The sequence below is a fragment of the Xenia sp. Carnegie-2017 genome, unplaced genomic scaffold, assembly GCF_021976095.1.
Source record: "Xenia sp. Carnegie-2017 unplaced genomic scaffold, XeniaSp_v1 HiC_scaffold_23, whole genome shotgun sequence".
Taxonomy (NCBI): domain Eukaryota; kingdom Metazoa; phylum Cnidaria; class Anthozoa; order Malacalcyonacea; family Xeniidae; genus Xenia; species Xenia sp. Carnegie-2017.
The window spans coordinates 17,507,739-17,530,221 of NW_025813486.1; the positions used below are offsets into that span (position 1 = coordinate 17,507,739).

Genomic DNA, 22,483 nt, shown 5'->3' on the forward strand with positions numbered 1-22,483 from the left:
AATAATATGAAACACACTAAAATAAAAAGTTCATGTTTAACTAAATAAGCAAATAAAAAAAGAAGACCATTTTTTATTGTAACATATACATTGAATGAATTCGAAATATGAATTTTATATTATTAAAAATTGTCTTAAAACTCATCCGAAGCATGATTGCCATTTGTCGTTATTTTGTTGTCGTCGACATAAATAATATGTACGCAATTAAGCATGCAGAAATTTTAGCACCGCATCATTATTTTAGGATTTTAGAATCACTTTCATGGCAGTAGTTAAGGTGCAGGTATGGTCCCGGAAATAAACGGAGCTCTTACCCGTGTCAATTAGTTTCCAGTCCTAGGAAGTAAGCAGGGCGCACACGTGTAAACCGGAAACGACGTAAAATGAACGAAGGTTACTATTGGATGACATGATTAATTGCAACACGATAAAACTTAATTAAAATTGCCAATTGGTTTCTATTCTTAAAGCAATATTAGATCCGCTTTCTTGTTTCCTTTGCAAATATAGAAAAGGAGAACACGTTACAATTTGATTGAGTTAAAGTTATTTGGTAATTTGTGTCTTACTAAAACAAAAATGGCTTTAAAAGTAGACATTGAGCAAGCAAAGAAAGTGAAGGAATCGTCCTTCGAATTTGTAGATGAGAGCCATGTTTTAGATAAACGCCAAAGCAATATACAGAATAAATTGTTAAAGTGCTATGCTACTGAAATTGGTTTTAAAATATATGATCTTGTGGCAAAAGACTGTGACGGTTGTCACTTTGACCAACCCTCACAAAAACGCCATGAATGCTTGATTATGCCTAATGATGAAAGGGTAGCGATTTACTTTGAAGATGCAGTATCAAAAATTGATGAGGAAAAAGTCATGAAATCCTTCTTTGATAGCTTACAAGACATGACTCCGATAGTAAATGGGCTAGAACGTATCAAGTACACTTGCAATGATTGGAGAAAAATATTTTTGACAGAAAAAAAGAACAAATTAGAACATGAGACGTTGATATTCTTAAATAAATTTTATTGAAATAAAACATTTTTATTTTATTGGAAAAAACTAGCAACGATCACTCTAAAATAAAAAGAAATCAATCTTACTGACTGTTCTACTGTATCAATTTTCAAAAGATAAAGAATTATAAAAATACATACTCAAAAAAATCTTCGAGAAATCTGTCGACTTCTTCGTTAAAAACATCTAGAGTATAACGCAATGGACATTACATAAAAAAAAAACACGACTACAACATTCAGCAAGCATATTAATTATTTGACTTACAAGCATATGGGACATTGAAATGGCAAGCATTCCACAAGCCTCTCTTCTACCAAAGATAGATGTACTTTATGCCCGCAGCTCGGTGGACAGATCAACCATAGTTTGCAGTGTTCACATTGGCCTAAAACAATGAACAAAATCACAACTTAAATTTTCTAAAGTCATATCTAACATTGAAATTGTATTCTAATTCAACTTACTCAAAATTGGCATTATTTTATTCTGTGTAGCCATTTTAGATGTTTAGATGTTTTCTTCGCCGTTTGCCGAAGACTTTGCCTGTGACTTTGGCGTGAGTGCTTTTACATGCACATTATTGACAAAGGCTCTTTGTTAGCAGTAATTTTCAAATGGATCGATTATTTCCTTGGCATGCGTGCGTTTAAGATTGAGTGAAGGCATTAAAGTGTTAAAACAATAAATTAACTCTTATGTCTGCAGGCCTAATGTATTTAAAGCACCATCAATTAAGATTGTGAAATAACGTCCAAGGTCATTATCCGTTTTGGTTTGGAAAAAATATTATGTCTCATAACTGTCTTAAAAATTATAGCTATGAGTTTTAACAATTATTATCTCTACAATTTTTAACTTGTCATTATACTGTGAAAACAAGCAAGAAGAAATTTTTCATCATTCGTGTGGAGAAAGAATTTTGATGGAAATGTGATAAAAAATAACCTTAATCAAACAATCAAAAAATGCAGACAAAACTTAATTCTTGATGTAATTATAATCGGCTAGCACAGCTAGAGCCCACATATTTACGAATCTGTAGGTTTACTATTTTGGTATTTTTCATGGGAAAAAATTTTGACGGAAATATGATTAAAAGAAGCACAAATGCTTTTGCAAGAACGGCGGTCTGAAACGTTTTACTTCCAACGAGGAGCGCGCCTTCTTAAAGTGCGTCAAAGAAAAATGTAATTTATTCACGCAGAAGAAAAGTACTTGCAGCTTATAGACGTGTACAATAAGAATGTGCTGAAGGAATTCAAGGCGAACCGTTTTCCACTCTGCAAGTGCCAAGTGTTTGTATGTCTGTGGGTATCGAACTCGGCCAACAATCCTGGCCGACCCTACTTTCGTTGCAAGTATATGGCAAGTGAAAAGAAATGTTCATTCTTTCATTGGGCTGACGAATCGATGAAAGGCATTGGAAAAACTAAAAAACCATCAGCGCCCAAAAGAGAGTCGAGCACCAAGGTACCAAAAGCTTAAGAATCAAAGCGCTCCAAAATAATTGTGGAAAATTCATTCGATGATGAAGAAAACTGATGTCCAAAGACATAATTTACAAACTTTAAATTTTTAAATTTCATATAATCTTGATGTGTTCACAATATAATCTATGTATGAATTTAAATTTCAAAACTATTTTTTGCTTATTACATCATGACATGCGCAATGACGATCTCTGTAGGGGGCAAAGTACTATAAGAAAAGGGCTAGGTTGGATCTATTTTATATTAGGTTAGCTTGACCAAGAGTGATCAATAGTAGTTTCTTAATTTGTTTTGATATGGATTCATATGACCTGCGTTTGAAGAAACGTGCTGAGCGTAAAAATGCGAAAGCAAAACGTCTTATAAGAAAAATCCAGAAAGAATTGGCTAAACCAATATCGGACTTACGCAAAGTCTTACGTTGGCAAGAAAAAACTGCCAAGCTACTAGAACAAAAGTTCAAGCTGCTGAAAAAAAGAGATGACCGTTTGGCTAATGTCTCCCAAGACACAATACACTTCAATGTGGAGAAGATATCCGAAAAACACGTGAAAAAGTTTGGTGCATCAGCGTGTGTTTTCAGGGCTACGATGGAGAGACCTAGATATGATAAAGTGTACAAGATTAAAGATATTGTTAATGAATTAAACGAACTTTTTGCAAATACAATTGATCAGGTATAAGAAAATACTTCTTTATTTTCATGCTTTTCCCTCACATAGCTTAAATCAAGAAAATGTTCTTTTTTTTTTACACGCAGGTAAAGAAGGCGTGTGATTTAGTCACACCTCTAGATAACAGAATGCGAATCATGATCCGCTCGAGCGAACTCAAGTCCCCCATAAGCACGCAAGAATCCAAAACTCAAGGCCATAGCGGACAAGAATCCCAAACTCAAACAATTTAAGCGGGGTAAAGCTATTCAGAAGCGAGAAGCTTTGAAATTATACGAGAAGGGCAATATTTCCTATGGACCTTGTGGACTACGGGAGTTGTCGAAGTTTCAAGGGATTCTATTAGATTATCAAATTCAGGTTATTGATTTTAGTGCTCGAAATACAGTAATTTTTGAGGGGCCCCCCAAAAATAGAAATCTTATTTTATACAAACAAGGTGATCATTACAATGTTATTAACCCTGCGAAACTTCCGGCTTTCCACGGTGAACGTTTCTACTGTGACGAATGCTTTCAGTTCTTCAAAAATGCTTTAAATCACCCTTGTTTTAATGTCTGTAAAACGTGCAGACAAAAAGACTGCGTTGAGATTTCAGATGATAAATATATGTGTTCGGATTGTTTCAAGATTTGTCGCTCTGCTGCATGTTTTAATCGTCATAAAAAATCGCGTCGGTCCAAAAGGGTTGACTTGCCATCAATGTGTGACAAGTCGTTTCGATGTCAAATGTGTTCATCTATAGTTGACAAAGACAGACAAAACGAACATCGCTGTGGGGAAACTGTATGTCATATATGCAATAAGTTTGTACTTGATGATCATTTATGTTTCATGCAAACGGAAAACCCAAAACCCAAGAATGATAGTCTAATATTTTACGATTTTGAGACAGATTTTTCAACCGGAGAACATGTGGTTAATTTTGCTGTTGCACAATATTTAGACGGTACAGAATTTGTTTTCAAGGGTTACAACGCATTGAACGAGTTTTGTTCCTTCTTATTTTCAAGAGAACATAAAGGTTTTACAGCAATTGCCCATAATTCTAAGGCATTTGACGGTGTTTTCATTCAGAGATGGTTAATTGAATACAGACCGACTGCTGATATACATGTTATTAATTCGGGACAGAAAATTATGCAACTGACAGTGAAAGATTATCAAATCCGTTTAATTGACTCGCTGATCTTTTTTACAAATGCCTTTAGCTAAATTTCCTAAAACATTTGGACTCGATGAAACAAAATTTTCCAAAGGTGACTTTCCGTTTTTGTTTAATACAATAGAAAATCAAAATTATGTTGGCCCGATACCTGATATTAAATATTACAGTCCTGATTCAAAGTTCGAAAAAGATCGCACCAAATTGATTGCGTGGCATAAAGAACGAAAGAAAAATAACTTTGTCTTTGATTTCCAAAAGGAAATGGCTAAATACTGCTCTCAAGACGTTACCATACTGCGTTTATGTTGTTTGTAATTTAGGGATTTATTTCTCGCAGAGACTAAAGTTGATCCATTCTGTTATTATACTATTGCAGCAGCCGTAATGGCAATTTATCGGTCAAAATATCTTCAACCAAACACAATAGGAATCGTACCGAAAAATATGTATCGAAATTCAAATAAACCCTTCTCTCAAAGCGCAATCGTGTGGCTTGAATTTGTATCTGCGCAAACTAACTGCAAAATACAACACGCTCTCAATGGCGGAGAAAAAAAAGTTGAAGATCCGGAATTAGGTACTATTAAGTGTACTATGTCGACGGCTTTTGTGAAGAAACAAACACTATATTTTCTTTTTATGGCTGTCTTTATAATTGGGTTACGAGGTTAAGACGGTTTGGGAACATGACTATTGTAAACTTAAGGAAACGGACGAAACGAAACATTTTTTGGATACAAATGACATTGTAACAAATCTTGAACCACGCGATGCGTTTTTTGGTGGCAGAGTCAATGGGTTTAAGCTTTTTAGGGACGCCCAACAAGATGAAACAATTGAATATGTTGATTTTACATAGTTGTATCCTTACGTTAACAAAACAAAAGTTTATCCTATAGGTCATCCAACAATTATTCGCGAGAATTTTGAAACAATTTCGAATTATTTCGGACTAATAAAATGCAAAGTTTTAGCACCCAGAAATTTGTATATTCCAATTTTACCTGCACGAATAAAGGATAAACTCTTTTTTCCTTTATGTAAACAGTGTGTTGTACAAAACTTTTCAGTGTGTACTCATTCGGAAAATGAGCCTGCTTTTTGGGGTACTTTTACCACAGTTGAAGTGCTGAAAGCTATCGAAAAAGGATATAAGGTAATTGAAATTTTTGAAATTTGGCACTTTGAAAACACAAGCTCGGATTTGTTTTCGGATTATGTGAATTATTTTCTCCGTATAAAGCAGGAGAGTTCAGGATTTCCGAGTCGTATACAAACTCCTGAGGACAGACAGAAATACGTGGCCGACTATTATGAAAACGAGGGAATACTGTTAAGGCATGATATAATAGACTATAATCCAGGCTTAAGAGCATTGGCTAAGCTATGTCTTAACAGCTTGTGGGGTAAATTTTGTCAAAAAGACAATCGACTAAATACAGAATTCATTAATGATCCTCTACATTTCTACAGACGTTTGAACGGGGCCGACATTGAAATGCACGATCTTTGCATCTTGAATGATGATTTAGTCGAAATTGTCTTTAAGAGAAAGCATGAGTATGAAGTAGAAAACAAACTAAGAAATATCTTCATAGGAATTTTTACAACTGCATGGGCTAGATTAGAACTTTACAATGTGATGGATCTTTTACAAGATAGTCTTTTATATTGCGATACAGATAGTTGTATTTATGTAAATGAACCGGGGGGTCCAAGGCCAATCTTAGGGGATTACCTGGGTAATTTAACAAACGAAATCACTCAAGAACATGGGGAAGGTAGTTACATTACAAGATTTGCATGTGGGGGTCCAAAAAATTACGCGTACGTTGTAAATAATGGGAAAAAACATTGTAAGATACGAGGTTTTACTTTGAATTTTAAAAATAGCCAAATTCTTAATTTTGATTCTATGTATGAAATGGTATCTAACTATGTACGTTCAGATGACGAAAATAAGAAAAATAAAATAGATGTTGTAAATAACAGTAAAATAACACGAGAAAAACGGACTCGTCGGCTTGTCAACAAGAAAGAAGTAAAGCAATATTAGATCGTCTACGACAAAAGAATAATTGTCAACTCTGGTGAAGACACAATACCTTACGGATATTATTGGTCACCAGCGTCTAACTCTGCTAGTCCGTCTGTAAAGCCCATTATACATCTTCCAGATTCAATGCTTTATACAATGGTACAGCGCACGTTATTAGGGTGTAGAGTAAATCATAGCTGTGTTGATGACAAAGCTAACGATGAGACATGTAGTTATGTAGTATAAAGATGTTGTTAAGGATGGTGATGACGGTGACATGATTTTTGAGAATGAAGAAAACGCAAACGATATTAGTTTATTGGAAACTGACGACGAGGAAGATATGGATTTTGAATCAGAGAACGAATAAGATAAAACATTTATAAATGACATTGACATGTCTGAAGATGAAAATAATGTTTCTTTTTATCGAAGGTTTAATAGTAATTATTAATTTAATGTTTATTGACATCGTATTAATATTTTCAAAGATACATTTAAAAAGTAGTTAATCCATGTCCATCATATTTTCAATGTTCAATTTATAATAATGATGAATATTTACACCCTCATCATTCTCCAACTGTTTGATATTTTTCGCAATTCTATCTCATAGGTCGTGGACCATTACTTCTTTTGCATTTGCACGATAAACGAAGTATGTTGGATGTTGCATTGCTTTTGGTACTGAGAGACGATCCAAGGTTTCTAACATTATTTGTGCCAATAGAATGATGTGAAGGCTTTGACTGTTCATAATTCTAGTTGGAATAATATTGGCATATGCCAAATGCCTTATCAAGTCTGTTATACAATGTTGACTATTGCTTCCTTGAGTTGAAGAAACCCAACTTTTCACAACGTCTTGCCATGTGAACGACATGATTAACTAATCAATTGATGAAAGAAAATGTTTGCGATTGCTTATGTGCTCAGTGTTTTAGAGTCGAACATCCAATCAGCTTCTTGTTGATCAAGTATTTAACTTGTTTATAGAGTATATTTAATTGATATATGCATGATGGTATATAGTCTGTTGTAAAACAATTCTGTTTTCATTTGCAAGACAATGGACGTGCGTTTTAAAACACCAGCTAACTTTTACATTAGCGGGCAAAGCCAATCTGGTAAGAGTCATCTCGTAAGGTCGATGCTTTATAATTTGACCCAGTTGTTTCACCCAGTTCCAAATAAAATCATTTACTGCTATGGCGAAACTTAGATGGAATTTGACGAAATGGTTAAAAGGATACCGAATGTATTTTTTGTTGGAGGGTTCCCTGACAACTTGACTGATATTTTGGAAGGATGTCAAAACTCTTTAGTCATTGTAGACGATCTTATGTCAGAATGTTCTAATGATCAACGAATGTCTGATTTATTCACCCGCGGGTCCCATCATCGAGGGATATCTGTCATGTATTTAACGCAAAATTTATTCCCTCCGGGTAAGCAATCAAGAACGATAAGCCTTAACTCCCATTATATGATCATTTTTAAAAACCCAAGAGATTCTCTAGTTATTTTAACTTTGGCCCGTCAAATGTACCCTAAACATGTCAACTACATTTTGGAGTCGTTTCAAGACGCTACGAGTCGTGCATACGGCTATCTCATGCTCGATTTACATCAATTAACCCCTGACAATTTGCGTGTCAGAACAAACATTTTGCCTGATGAAAAGCACATTGTGTATGTACAAAAGCGATAAGCATCGACAGAAACACTCATAAACGCATCATGTCGAAACGAATGAAGAACTATATTCCTTATCTGCAAGTTCTAGCTAAATCAAAACCAAACGTTCGAAAGGTGATAATTGAGCATGGACCCTCTGACGTTATTGTGTGCATATGTGAATGTGCTATCAATGTTTTAGAAGGAACTGTGCCAGTATCTGCCAGTCAAAAGCGAGTGTTGTGAAGGTAAAAGAAACACCTGAGAGCACTGGCTAACAAAAAAATCTCACGAGCAAAGAAGAAAAAACTTTTGAATCAGAAAGGAGGAAATTTACTGACTGCTTTACTGCCGCCTGTTATAAGTGTATTGGGAAGTTTGTTCACAAAATGAAACATGTCAAACGTATGATTCTTGTTCCTGAAGATGTATTTAACAGATACGAAAAACAACAAAAACTTGAAACTAGTCCGATCATGATGAATATGATAAATAAAGACTCGCAGCTCTCACATATTCTTCAACAAGACGACATGAGTGACGATCAAAGACAAAAAGTTTTTAACGCAGACTTTGAACAATTCCTTAAATTGAAGCAACAGAATGATAATCAAATACCCATGGTACGCGTGGTAGACACTGTTGGTGGGAATGAAAAAAACATAATAAGTGACAACGAAAATCAGACATTAGCTGACTCTGTCATTGTACAAAGTGTGCCAAAAACTATGCGTGAGCGGGCGAAAGCAATATTGCAACGTCTTAGAACACACCAAGTATAATATCTTGGGACGGTTTTGGACAAGTCAAACTTGAGGGAGTCACCATTCCGCAATCAAACATAACAGATCTAATTAGCGATGCTGTGAGAGGAAGGAAAAAATTCAATCCTAAAGGGTCTAAAGAATTCTTTCGTGTTTTATCAAAAATAAACATTCCTCGAGATTTGGTTAGGAACGATATGAGATGGAAGAAGGCTCAAATGGAAACTTCACCACATGAAGAAAACGAAACAGTTTATCCTAGTTCATCAAAAACGAAATTCACAATGCCCAATGCTTCAACCACACACAAGAAAACTCGTTTACGTTGGTTAAGCTATTAATATATCTTGTAAAGGATTTTTTCTTTAAATAAAAATCGCAGTTGATATCATTTTCCTCATTGTTGTCAATGAAAATATGTAAATACAAAATGAAAGCAATTAAGTCACACAAAGAACTTTTTATTGATTATTAAACACTTCAATCTTTTACAAATAAGTTTGTACTTGACTGATTTCCGTCGTTAGGAATTACACCAGTTTCTATTTGAAAATGTTTGTTTACAAAATTTGATACCTTCTTATCGTTTTCAACAGTATTACCATCAAACATACTTACAATTCTACTCATACTATGGCCTCGTACTCTTTGGCTTAGGTAAAATATACAATATTGTCCACATATATCGGTCCAAATACTTTGTAATTTGCGTGCATTAAAATCCCAATCATAATGTTTCAAATAGTCTCTAAAGAATTATGATAATTCTCAGGCGACTGGCCATAGCTGTCGAAGAATTCGGCTTTTCGTTCAGACGGAAAGTAAAATGCAAACCAATGACTTCAGGTTTTCCGCTGATTTCAATGTTTGCTATTAACCCATTCGGATAGCTTTTTATTACTTTAGGTAGACGATTGGCTGGAAAAACACCAAGAAATTTCTTGCTTGTAACAGGATCCGATCTCAAAGCAGACGATATTTGTGAGGTGTTAATTTAACCAATATAGTCATAGACAACATTCCTCTTAGAATCGATAAAGATCACGTTTTCAAACTCTCCATAGCACACAAGACTAACAGCATTAGTTGGTGCTGTTGAGAATTGTATGTCAATGGCAAGATTTCCTTTTTGCACTGTATTAAAATGTTCTCCCGTACCACACATATCAGGCGTCAAATCAAAACAGTACAAAGCAAAACCCTTTAGAAACTCGTCACGATCAATTCCATTTCCGGCGTTCAAAAACATTTTCCCAGTGCCAGAAATTGTGATAGAAATGCTTCTATGTATCTAGGATTGTTACCAAAAGACAGCTTGAAAGGCTTAGATGGTAGAGATTCGCCGTTTACAGAAATGCCTAAGGATGAAACGTTGAAATGCTGGAAATTGAATGGGTTTAATTTATAAGCACCATTGAATGCAGCACTTGCAACAAGCCCAACGACAAGTGATTTCGGTACAAAACCGTTGAAAAGATTATCTTTTTGCAACGATGGGTTTCCTGATGGAATGATGAAACTTTTGCAGTCCACACGCCTTACAGGGTAAACGGCTGGGCTTTTTTCAGTGCAACTTCGTGAGACATAGCTCTACTAGGATTCACTTTAACTTTGCGATCTTTTAGATGAACATCCACCAGCTTCACTTTAAATGCTGCATCGTCCTCGGATGCCATTAGGGCAAACTCGTCTCTGGTACGGTTCACTACCACTTTCAAATCAACATAGCTAAGCAGGAGGCGTTCACCGAAGAAAACATCACAAAATATAGGGCCTCCCATTTCGACAACTGCACTTCTCGCAGTAAACTTACTTCGTGTTTTCAAGCCTTTGTTTGGACTGGCGTTTGCTGGGTCGGCAACCTCCATTTTTGAAACTTCGTCTTGTAAAACAACGCAGCTGTCAGCTGGGATTGTTTAGGTGATGGAAAATAATTCAAAAGTGTATCGATTTATGCACGATAAGGATAAGTTCCTGTCGCTTGGGTTACTAGCTTCCCTTTCAAAAACACATCAACTTGCTTAAACAAACTATGCAAGAAATTGTTCACCAGCCCTACTTTAGCGCCATCGTTGAGATTTCCACCGTAAGCTTTTGTTACTTTTGCTCTGACCATCAGCATTGTGTTAGACAAGTCAACATAATCTTCTGTACCTGGCGCTAAAAAGGTAATCGGACCGCTTTCCGATACACTAGAGACAGGTGGATGGTCTATCCATCGCCCCTTTTCCAAACTGGTTTGCGTTGGGGGAACGAAAAATATATCAAGTTCACTTTTTACACATTCTGCTGATTTTGGATGAACGAACTCCATATTTAACCGAAAATATCTTCTGCTTCTTTAGCTGCTTTATGTCTCTTGGCTGAACGGTAAATGACATGAGAAGACGATGCTTTTCTCTTTTTAGCTGTTTTTTTTGCCTGTTTCTTCTGGGGTTTTCCTCTTCCTGTTTGAGCAAACTGTTGTATACGGTTTACAGCTTTTTTCCCTGTTTCCTTTGCTGCTTGATTAACACGAGAGTTTGCAGACTTTTTAAAACTTTTCCCTGAGATAACATCACCCAAAACGTTTGCAACCTGTATCGAGGGCAATTTTACCTAGAGCTTTTGCGCCGGTTTTTGCCAAAGGTATTGCAGCTCTAGCCAATCTACGAAATAAACCACCAAGACCATAACCCATCTGCCCATAACCTTTTTCCCAGGATGCTCCTCTAAAGACAGGTTGTGATCCATATCCTTTTTGCTGATTGAGATAATATTGAACATAACGGTTTGTTCTACTCATATTTTTTTTTCTTATGTAAAATAAGATGAGGATTGTTTTCTGAAATGAAGTGTCACTATCGACTTTCCTCGTTCAAATGCGATGGGATTTCCTAACTCGTCCCTTAAGAGAATTTCGATGTCCTCAAAAGATTTTGTTTGCACGGGTAATTATTGGATATTAGTGAATGTTCTTGAAACAATGTCTCCATATTTTCCTTGAATAGCAACTGCCTTTAGTAATTTTACATTGACGTCTCCAACAACTTGCGGTTGTACAATGTTGCAATATACATACATCATGACGGATCCGTGCAAGTCACAAGCATAAGGACTTTCGGTTGTTTTTGAAATCTCTACGACTTTTCCGCCAAACCCGAGTAAGACCGACATTCGTTGATTAAATGATATTCTGTAACCCTGTCTTACATGCACTTTAATTTTTTCTGTTCGTGGGTCAAAGCTCAATTTGATATTGTCTTTTACTTCATTGTCAAGAGTCTCAATAACTGATTTTACTAGGTCGAAGGCTTTTTCATACAAGCCATAGTCGACAAATACCGGAGTAGGTAGACCTGTTTTGTAAGTTACATATATATGTGTATCCAAACCTTTTTTCAACGTGTACCATGTATGAGGATATGTAATTAAATACAATCCTACTTCCCAATTACCATATAAATCCACAACGTGAGGTAATTTTACACGATAACCTGAAACTTTATTATCTGGAAATATAGGCAGAGATGCATTACTAGGTAATGTCAACTAAAAGTGTGTTCCGCTCATCTTTGATATAAATTGTAAAATGAAAGAGATCAAGCACACAGTTACGTTTTATACATGTATTTCTGAAGCAGGTACCCAAGAATTAAATTCATTTGGGTAACCTGACCACTTTACAAGATATTGTACATTACTCCCTCTGCCCCGTTTCTTAAGTATTTTCTCAATGTCGTAAACATCGTCTTTCTTGATAACTTTTTGAAGTTCTTTTTCATAAAACGTTCCTTTCAGTTCTTCCCCATCATAATCCTTTAGCCTGTATACAGGAGGATTACGTGGTATTTTTTGAATTACAGTGAAAATTTCCGTTGAAAAATTTGGTAAATATCCCTTCTCAAACTTTCGTTTTATTTTACTTATTCGTACTTGATCACCAATATCAAACTTATATTTTACATGTGTATGTTTATTTAGTTTGCTATCCTCGTATAGATTTTGCCAGATTCTATCTTCATTTTCACTTGTAACGTTGATCGGTTTTTCCTTGATGCTACGATGCATACTATGATTATAAGAATAAATAAGGTCGGGCAACATGTTGATGTATCTCATCGTTTTATTTGCGGTAAAGTAACGCCACATTTTTGCTTTCAGTGTACGTATCAAACGTTCAGCAATCGATGCCTTTGTCTCGTTAAATGTGTTGAACAATGTAATGTTTTCTTCTGTCATGAGTTTCTTAAAGTCCCGATTGAAAAATTCCGAGCCTTGATCCGTTTGAATGTGAATCGGCTTGCGTCCTGATGATAATATCTTCTGAAAAGCGTTCACTAATGTACGGCCTGATTTGGTTTTCAATGGAACAGCGAAAGCATACTTTGAAAAAACATCGATACAGATAAGAAGATACCGATAACCTTCGTTATACTTTTGTAGAGATTGTAAGTCTGCCAAATCCAATTGCCATTGGTCATCGATACCGCTCACTAGAACGCGATTTCTTTCAAACTTTCTTCGAATTGGTTTATGTATTGTATATGCATCTTGCTGGCTCAACCATTCTTTAACTTTTTTACGACTAATATCATATATTCCTAAGGTTTTCACATCATTGTACAAACGTTCAACACCCCCATAGCTTCCTGAACGTTTGGATCAAAGTACACACTGGCTAGGTACTTGTCGGTGTCACTCATGGTAATGTTCTCGAGATAATAATTTTGCAAATATGTGTCAATTACTTTTAATTACTCATAATTGAGGGTTCAATGTTCTAGTTTACAGGTGACGTTTCCTCCACTGTGTTATCTGTTACAGCCTTAACTGCTACAGGTCAATAATTTTTGACCGTTTTACTTGTGTATCCTGCTTGCAAATGACCCTCAAGATTGAGATCGTTGCGTCCGAAACTTATACCCGAGCGAAACATTTTCTGACGATTATGATTTTTATCACCGACTTAATTTGTTTATCTAACACTTAAAAGTGAACGATAGTCAAAAATCCCGGCACCAGTTAACTTTGAGCATATCCGAATACGTTTTATTGATGAATACATTTCCGCTTTTCTCCTGCACGAAAAAGAATAGAGGTTCACCTTAATTCAACATTTGACATTGAAACTGTTTTGTTTATCATTATAAACTGAATAAAAACGTTTCAATTTTTCGTCACATTCTACTTCTGGTTTTTACGCTTTCTTCCATTAGTACATTTTTTTATATTTATTTGTCTTCCTGCCTTTTACTCCCTTTTCACCTTGAGATTTCTTTTCCTCTGAAGACCTTTAATGATAAATCATTACATGATGTCATATCAATGAGTTCGTTCATTGAACGGAATATGGCATTGTATGCAACTAGAAGGCTGCCATGTAAACACAAACTAAGATATTTGTTTTTGATAAGCTACTTTTTACATCCAGACACGCAGTTAAGCTGACAGTCACAACAAATTCAGTTCGCCCACGTTATACTGTTAACCGTCGAACCAGTTGAACGCGAATGGATATAATAGTATACAATGCTTTATTTCCAGCAGTCAATGAAATTGTTACTTTTTGAATAATTAATGAACGCGACCCACGCTCTAACGTAAATGTTTGTAAAAATCATTACTCATGCCTTAAGAATGTAGTCTTTTTACATTAACTGAGCAGCGAAATATTTACATAGAAGAACCGAAATATTTACACATTGAAACAAACGCCACATTACGAGAGCACATAAACAAAAATCCTTTTACAGAAATACAACACACACAATCATCTTGCTTTGGTGGTCTTATCCCAAAGCATCTTTCCGCGTTTCTGTTTTCGAATTCCCTAGAAAAAAAATCTGTCTAAACTAGGTGTAACAAATTATCTTTGAGGGACCTTTGTATTTAGACTACGTAAACACTGATTCGGATTGGTCTGAAAACGGCGCAAAAAAAATCTTCAGGAACTTTTTTGCCCGGAGTAAGGAAAACGTAGTCTAAAAGACACAACAAATGTTAATAATCGACATAATTCAAGCAGATAATGAGATCAGTGAAATTGTACGTAAAAGGAGAGTTGTTTATGTTCACACAAGCATTTAATAATCTATTTTAAAATGGTAAATGTAAAAACCACATTTTAAAACTAGCTTAATACTAAACTGTAACGTTTTTATTATTAGTAACACAAAAGTTCATCAGCATACTGTTAAATGAAATATACTGGGATAAAACAAACACAAGCTAGCCTAAAAACTCAATATATGAGATAAAAAAAAAACAAGACGCAATACTCAATTAATGATATTTCAACAATAGAGTAATGGCAAAGCTAGTGAAGAAGCTAATCAAGATGATAGTGGAGAAGCTACTATTGAAGAAGCCAGTGAAAAGGCAAGTGGAGATGATATTGGAGACTGTAGAGGAAAAAGGAATGAAAAAGCCAGTGGAGAATCAAGTAGAAAAGCTAGTGGAGAAGCATGTGAAGAAGCCAAATGAGAAACTAATGGAAATACTGATGTAGAAGCGCCAATGGAGAACGTAGTCAAGAAACCGGACAAGAAGGTCGTGAAGAAGCTGGTTGAAATGCTTGTGTAGAAGCTAGTGAACATTCAAGCGGACTGTAAGAAATACTGGATTTATCTTTCAGACTATCCCCCACTGTGCTTCTACATCCTACAATACCTTTTTTTTTGCAAATTCTTGCCATTTTGTCAGTGGTTTTGGTTTAGGAATCTGTGAAATAGAAGTATTCAAATTTCAAGATTACATTAACAAAGTGGAAAATTTCAATGAAGTTAATACATTTAGGCAGTGACGTAGCTAGACAAAAACAACTGGTCGTGCTATAGCGATAACAAAAATGAAGTTCCAGTACAGTTGGTGGGAACATAAATTATCTGTGCCATCGGTTATGTAGGCTTCAATGTGCGACTTTGATATTTCATGCTTTTGGCAATCACCCAGTAAATAATGCATGTTGACATAATCAATTTGAGTCAATGTAGTGGACTTTGAACGAAACAGTAAATAAAGAAAACAAAATAACCGCCATTTCTCCAGACTAGTGCATAACAAATCTTTCCTTTCGCACCAAGACTGTCGGAACATTTTATCTCTCGTTTTCAGTGTGAGCGTAGGGCCGTGTTATAGAAACAAAATATTTCTACTGCATAGCGTTGCGTGAACTGACAATACTTTGAAAAAGCTCAGAAACGATATCTCTGACTCTTTGAGCTTCAGACGCAACGTTTGACTCTCCTTTACTAATTTCTATGTTCACACACAAAAAGAAATTTAATAACACAGTAAAACGATTAATAAATCGACAATACTTAAAATACTCGTGCGAATAAGGTTGGGCACGACCAAAGGAAAATATTCGGCGATTGAGCATGCGTTCGACTCAATGCAGCCTTATATATTATTAGTAATTTATGTTTTGGTAGTTCTCGTCTGATCAGAGTACGACCAAACTAAGGTTGACTATACCCATTTTAAGAGGCTGTGAGGATTTCTAGCCAATCAGCGCTTAGAAATATATAATTTGGTCGTGCTGGCCTAACTAGAGCACGACCAAAAACGGGCGAATGTCGTTCCATGTGCTTTTAGGCAATGACTAGGGCAGATGTTGGTCTGAAATAAGTAATATGAAGTATTTCAAGATACAAATGAAGCATTAGATATAGATTTTGTTTTCACTAAAATTGAAATTTTAGTAGGTTAAAAACTTTAAAATGTTTAGAAAATATTTAAAAATGTTTAAGTCTAAGTAGTTAGAAAAAATGTTTAAAAAATGTTTGGTCTGGCTCAGCAGAACCTCTAGCTATGCCACTGCATTTAGGAACAAACCTACTTTTCTCGTGGAAGAACAGTTGTTGCTTCTGGAAGCTGAAACATTTAATGTGGTAAGTAAGGCAGTGAAAAAACGATATGTACATGCAGTCTCCAAGTTTTTACTATTTAAATTTGGAGAAGCAAATTCTGGTTTTGAACACGTTCTTACAGTAACTATTGACATAAGCAAAAATGCTACAAAATATTATACATATTTACAAATTCTGCAAACAAATTCTTGAAAACTAATGTCCAAATGGCTAAAAAGTTATTTACACAGAATTTTATGTTCAATTTTGACAACAGTCTGTTTGTACTCACTGTGAAAAATTCTATGAATCAGAGATTAATTATACTGCATAGTAAGTTATCATAATTAGGAATGCGTATGATGCAAAACAACACATGGTATCACAACTATATAATTTATATCCCTATAGGCACTTGCTGAATCCGAAGTATGATAGAAATCATGAATATTTTTATTTAGAACATTTTTATGGCAATTTAAGAATGTAAAAACTACGTAGGAAGCATTCTCATTTTACAAATACAACTTTTAAGAAAACCATAAGCAACAGGTTTTCTACTAACCTGTACCAAAACAGCATTGTCACACTTTGCAACTGGCAGCTGGAAAAGTAAGAACACTGACTATATCTAGAACAGGGGTTCTTAACCTGGGGTCCATGAACCCCTAAGGGGTGCATGATGGTGCTTTAAGGGGTCCGCATATCCAAATAAGAATATCTACAGTAGGCTACGTATTTCTATTGACCGGTTAGAACCTAAAAAAGCAACATCGTTTGATGATCGTTCGAAATATATGCTCACAAATCTTTGGACGGAATAAAAACAAGATGTTTTCGCCTTCGATATGTATATTTAACTGAAGTATGATTGACATGTTTTTCTTTTCTATTGTGCATTTATAATTAGTAGTCTAATGTTTCTTACACATTGCATTTGTGATAAATAGGCCTATGTAATCATACACAATGTCTATGACATAGACATTGTGTATGATTCTATTACGACATAGACTCTATGATTGAACAAAAAACCGTGCACGTGTATGCTGCATAGATTGAACAAAAAACTGTGCACGTGTATGCTGCATTGAGTATTATAGAAAGCTGTCAATTTGCTTATGTGTTTTCTACTACAAAAGTTTATAACCTGGAAGGATAAATAAATTAAAAATTTTACCAATTTAAAAAAATGTCGAAGAAGAGAAAGTACAGTGAAAATTATGTAGCTTTTGGTTTTACCTTTATTACTGATAGTGATGGCAGCGAAAGGCCGCAATGTTTTCTATGTGGTAAAGTCCTTGCCAATGCAAGTTTGAAGCCAGCAAAACTGAAAGAGCACCTCATATCTATTCATCCTAAAAACGCACTGGATAGTGTTGATTCTTTTCGTTCTAAGAAGGCTCGATTTGAGAAATCAGGGACTTTGCCGAAGTTCGGATTCATCAAGACGCAGAAGCCTTGCCTTGAAGCATCTTATAAGGTCGCTTACCGCATTGCCAAGGCAAAGAAAGCTCACACTATCGGAGAGACATTGATAAAACCGTGTGCTCTGGAAATGACTGAGCTAGTATGTGGCACAGAACAAAGAAAGAAACTTGAAGCCGTTTCCTAGTCAAACGATACCATCAGCTCCAGAATTATTGACATTTCTAATAATATTCTGAAACAAGTAATGGAGGAACTTAAAGCATCACCATTTCCATTTAGCATGCAACTGGATGAAAGCACAGATGTCTCTCAGTGTGCCCAGCTTCTTGTATATGTTCGTTATATGCACGCTGATGCAATTAAAGAAGAATTCCTATTTTGCGAGCCTCTCTCAGAAACTACAAAGGCTGCAGACGTATTAGAGATGGTGAACAATTTCTTTGCCAAACAAGACTTCAATTGGAAGAGAAATATTGGTAGTTTGTGTACTGACGGAGCGCCCGCAATGCTTGGAAAAACCTCAGGGTTTGCTTCGTTGGTAAAGAAAGAAGCTCCTCACATCATTGTGACTCATTGCTTTCTACATCGACATGCATTGGCATCAAAAACTCTATCACCAGCTTTAAAAGAAATTTTGTCTGTTTCTGTAAAGATCGTCAACTTTGTCAGAGCTCGAGCTTTAAACAATCGTATATTCAAAAGACTTTGCCAAGAAATGGGTGCAAAACATGAAGTACTTTTGTACCACACTGAAGTTCGCTGGCTTTCGAGAGGTCAAGTTTTGAAGCGTTTGATGGAACTGAGAAAGGAAGTTTCATTCTTCTTACGAGAAAAACAAAATCCTCTATCAGTGCAATTTGACAGAAAGGAGTTTCTTTATGGCTTAGCTTACTTGGCAGATATTTTCGGTCATTTGAATGAAGTAAATCTGTCATTTCAAGGACCAGATGTAACGATTATGGACGTTACAGAAAGACTGCAGGCTTTTCAAGCAAAGCTTCCTTTGTGGAAAAGAAGACTTGAAACAGACAAATTTGCCAACTTCCCAATGCTGGAGGAAGTGATCTCTCAAACTCGAATCGATAATACTGAAGCCCTGCTTTCCTCTCTACGTGGAAATATGTGCGAAAATTTAGACAGATTGCAGCAATCTTTTGAAAGTTATTGCTCACATGATCCGAATTTTGAATTGTGGATTCGCAACCCATTTCTTGCAGATCTAAATTCTATTGGTGAGGACGATCTTGCCAAAGATGACCTCATTGAGTTGAGGACAATGCAAATGCTAAGGAGCGAATTCAATTCAAAGAACCTTGCAGAATTCTGGTGTTCCTTGGCACAAGCGTATCCTCGCCTGGTGAAGAGAGCCATGGTTGCTCTTATTCCTTTTGCTACTACCTACCTCTGTGAGGCAGGGTTTTCTGCTCTTCTTGCTATCAAAACGAAACAGCGAAATCGGTTGGATGCTAAGGATAACATGCGTGTGGCCCAGGCAAAAACCGTCCCACAATTTCGTGTTCTTGTTGAAGATAAGCAGGAGCAACCTTCGCATTGATTTAAAAAGTTATTTGCGTTCTACTTATTGGTTACTGCACTGTATTTTTTGATTCTTTATGGTTTTGCAATTGTTGTATAACTTAATTGACTCGGTAATTGATTTATTATTCATTATTATTCGTTGAATTATTAATTTGCTTCTGTTTGGTCTGCAAATTTCTGGACTATATTACTAAGTTAATTAAAAGCTAATTTTGACAATTGCGATGTGTTTCTTCTAAAGGGGTCCAAAGCTTTCATTAGAATGTTTTGGGGGTCCGTGACCAACAAAAGGTTAAGAACCCCTGATCTAGAACTACATATAAACCTGACAAAATAGACAAAAAATGAATTTAAAATTTGCAATATCACACTCACGATCTCATTAGCTGGGTACTCTTGTTGTAGTAGGAAAAAGACAAATTTACTAAGCTTTCTTCCTCTCTTATTCTTTTTTTCATTTCTGTTATTATTTTACAGAGATAATTTAATCACCACGCCTTGCCAAGTCATGGTCTTCATCAATGAGTGAGTAAAGTTGTTATTGACATAACATGTGTATCAAGTGCATTTTATGCAAAGATTTCTCAACAGAAATTGTATTCCTGTGTAATAAACTACCATCAGAAGCTGAAAACACCCTCCTGCCTTGTTTCATGTTGATATAACAATAGCTGTTGGTTTGAAACAATTTACTTCTGCTCGTCGAAAAAATACAGTGTATATACTTTGATGATTATCAAGATTATAGTAGTACACACAGCTTTTTCATTGTTTCTGAATTTAAAGTGATTGCAATACCATACATGGCTAATTTTATAGGCAGATGCTGCCAAAGAAAACCACCTGCCCTACTTATTAAGAAGCTGTTGGTTGAAAAAAATTACTATAGTGAATCTGCTTTCCTGTCTTTAAAAGACATGAGTACTTTGATTTAAACCAACAGCTATTGTTATTCAAGTACGCAATAGAACAGAAAGGTGCTTTTAACTTCAGATGGCAGTTTACCACATGGGAATACTATTCCTGATGCTATTGTATAGACTGCAATTGATAAAAATGTTGGATACTTTTGTCAATAACAGCCATACTTACTCGTGGCTATATACAAATGCTACAGCAAGGTGTGATGATTGTATTATTTTTATAAAATAAAAACAGAATTGAAAATAAGAATGAAGAGAGGAAGAAAGCTTAGTAAATTTGTCTTCTTCCTACAACAACAGTACCCAGCTAATGAAGTCACCGCAAAAGTTACATAAAACAATGTCTAGATAATAAAGAATGATAAAAGAAAGGTACTAAACGAATTTTTTAAGCATCGAAACTCATTCTAGATCATTCTAGATCTTCGATTCTTGCAAGCCCAACTTTCAATTGAAAACGAACGCCAATATTTTGCAGATATCGGAATCATTTTGATGTCAAATTGATTAACATAACTTTTTTTATCCATGACAGATGTTTGAGATTAGTAAAAGGTCACGAAATGCCTTAAATATTCGAAAATCCTTGTATGTAGACGTTATCTGCCATACATTTCTTTTGTAATTTGTATTTCTTGTGGTACCCGGAAGTGCATTTTGCATATATAATTAGGCTTCACTTTTGCTTCCTATAGAAGCTATATCCAGTCTATTATCAGATCAGTGGTCACAGCCCTCTATTAGTATTACAAATAGAGGGCTCTGGTATTTGTGGTTGTCAGAGCCCTCTATAGTATAAGAGTTGGGACATCTATTGTTATCCGTTTAGCTTACCTTGATTTGGCAATATTGATCACCTGATCAATTTCCGCCATTTTGGTTCCTAGTTTTGAAATTTTAGCTAGTGTTTATATAGCAATTGCTGCTAGTAGTACAGTATTTTGAGATAATATTGCGTTTTTTATGGATAAGTGTGTAATAACTGATTGTTGAAGGCTACTAAATGTCATTACATATCGCATAAATCGAGGGTTACGAAAAAAATGAAAGAAATGCCTTTACGTCGAACTTACGAAATTTGATTGCGTATGGTGATTGTTGTGCTGAACTGCTTTTGATATAAGGTTCTATTAACTGACTCAAGTAGAGAAACATTTTTGGGCCAAATAACATTGCAAAGTTCGTGCTGATGCAGTTTCAATAGTTTTCTTACTCCAAAGCTTGTTTTTTAATCGAAGATGATTTCTCATTATGTTCTGAAATTGGTCAATCTACAAACCTCTCAATTCTCAGCCACTTCCATACTAAAACAACTACACCAAATCACAGAAACAGGATTACTGTTACCTATACTAATTTTTTCTAGGTTCAAACAACTTGACAAATTTTTGAATTTTACATTATGCCTTTGAATTGTTCTTTTTGTCTTTTGGTAAAAATATCAGTGAATGACTTAAAAATCAAGTTTATCTAAAATAGTATTTTGTACAAAGTAACTATACATAATTGGAAAAGTCTCATGTTGAAGACAGATGTCGCTTCTTTTACTAGATTGCTACTCTTATTCTTTTAAATGATATCGTAATTCTTCAAAAGACATAAAAAGTTCTTTTCCATCAATTTTTGCTTCTTCCACATTCAACTTCATTGCAACCAATGCATCTTATGTGAATTTTTAATCACCTGGAATTTAAAAATCAGGATTTTGTCAGATGATGCAGTACTGTATTTAACGTTTCATGCATGTCATGATAAGCTTTTCTTGAGCAAATATTTCAAGGTAGGAGCAAAATTTGGCACATTATTGAACAAAGTAGTTTTTATCTTGATTTTGATGTACTAAACTGTTTACTACACTGTGTAACAAACAATTCATTTACAGAAACACCAGATGGCATTTTAGCATAAAGCAAACTTTTACACA

At 35.2% G+C, this 22,483-nt stretch overlaps 2 protein-coding genes and 2 long non-coding RNA genes across 4 annotated transcripts; 1 reads left to right on the forward strand and 3 right to left on the reverse strand.

The window, feature by feature from the left end:
* Positions 1–1,043: 1,043 nt before the first annotated feature.
* On the reverse strand, positions 1,044–1,589 carry LOC124448897. The gene is made up of 4 exons (XR_006949318.1): positions 1,488–1,589; positions 1,288–1,408; positions 1,161–1,206; positions 1,044–1,080 (listed from the first exon to the last, which is right to left on the reverse strand). It is a non-coding gene; the product is annotated as an uncharacterized LOC124448897 (long non-coding RNA).
* An 8,059-nt stretch (positions 1,590–9,648) lies between these two features.
* Positions 9,649–10,702, reverse strand: LOC124449276 (uncharacterized protein F54H12.2-like). The gene is made up of 3 exons (XM_047000210.1): positions 10,521–10,702; positions 10,116–10,407; positions 9,649–10,077 (listed from the first exon to the last, which is right to left on the reverse strand). The coding sequence occupies exons 1-3, from the start codon at positions 10,700–10,702 to the stop codon at positions 9,829–9,831; spliced, it is 723 nt and encodes a 240-aa protein (XP_046856166.1). The 3' UTR covers positions 9,649–9,828.
* Positions 10,703–14,308: 3,606 nt separating this feature from the next.
* On the reverse strand, positions 14,309–17,640 carry LOC124448387. Its single transcript, XR_006949043.1, has 4 exons — positions 17,232–17,640; positions 16,657–16,691; positions 15,486–15,536; positions 14,309–14,646 (listed from the first exon to the last, which is right to left on the reverse strand). It is a non-coding gene; the product is annotated as an uncharacterized LOC124448387 (long non-coding RNA).
* A 701-nt stretch (positions 17,641–18,341) lies between these two features.
* On the forward strand, positions 18,342–19,652 carry LOC124449277 (protein ZBED8-like). The gene has a single exon (XM_047000211.1). It carries the CDS (start codon positions 18,342–18,344, stop codon positions 19,650–19,652), a length of 1,311 nt encoding a protein of 436 aa, XP_046856167.1.
* The last annotated feature ends 2,831 nt before the right edge of the window (positions 19,653–22,483 follow it).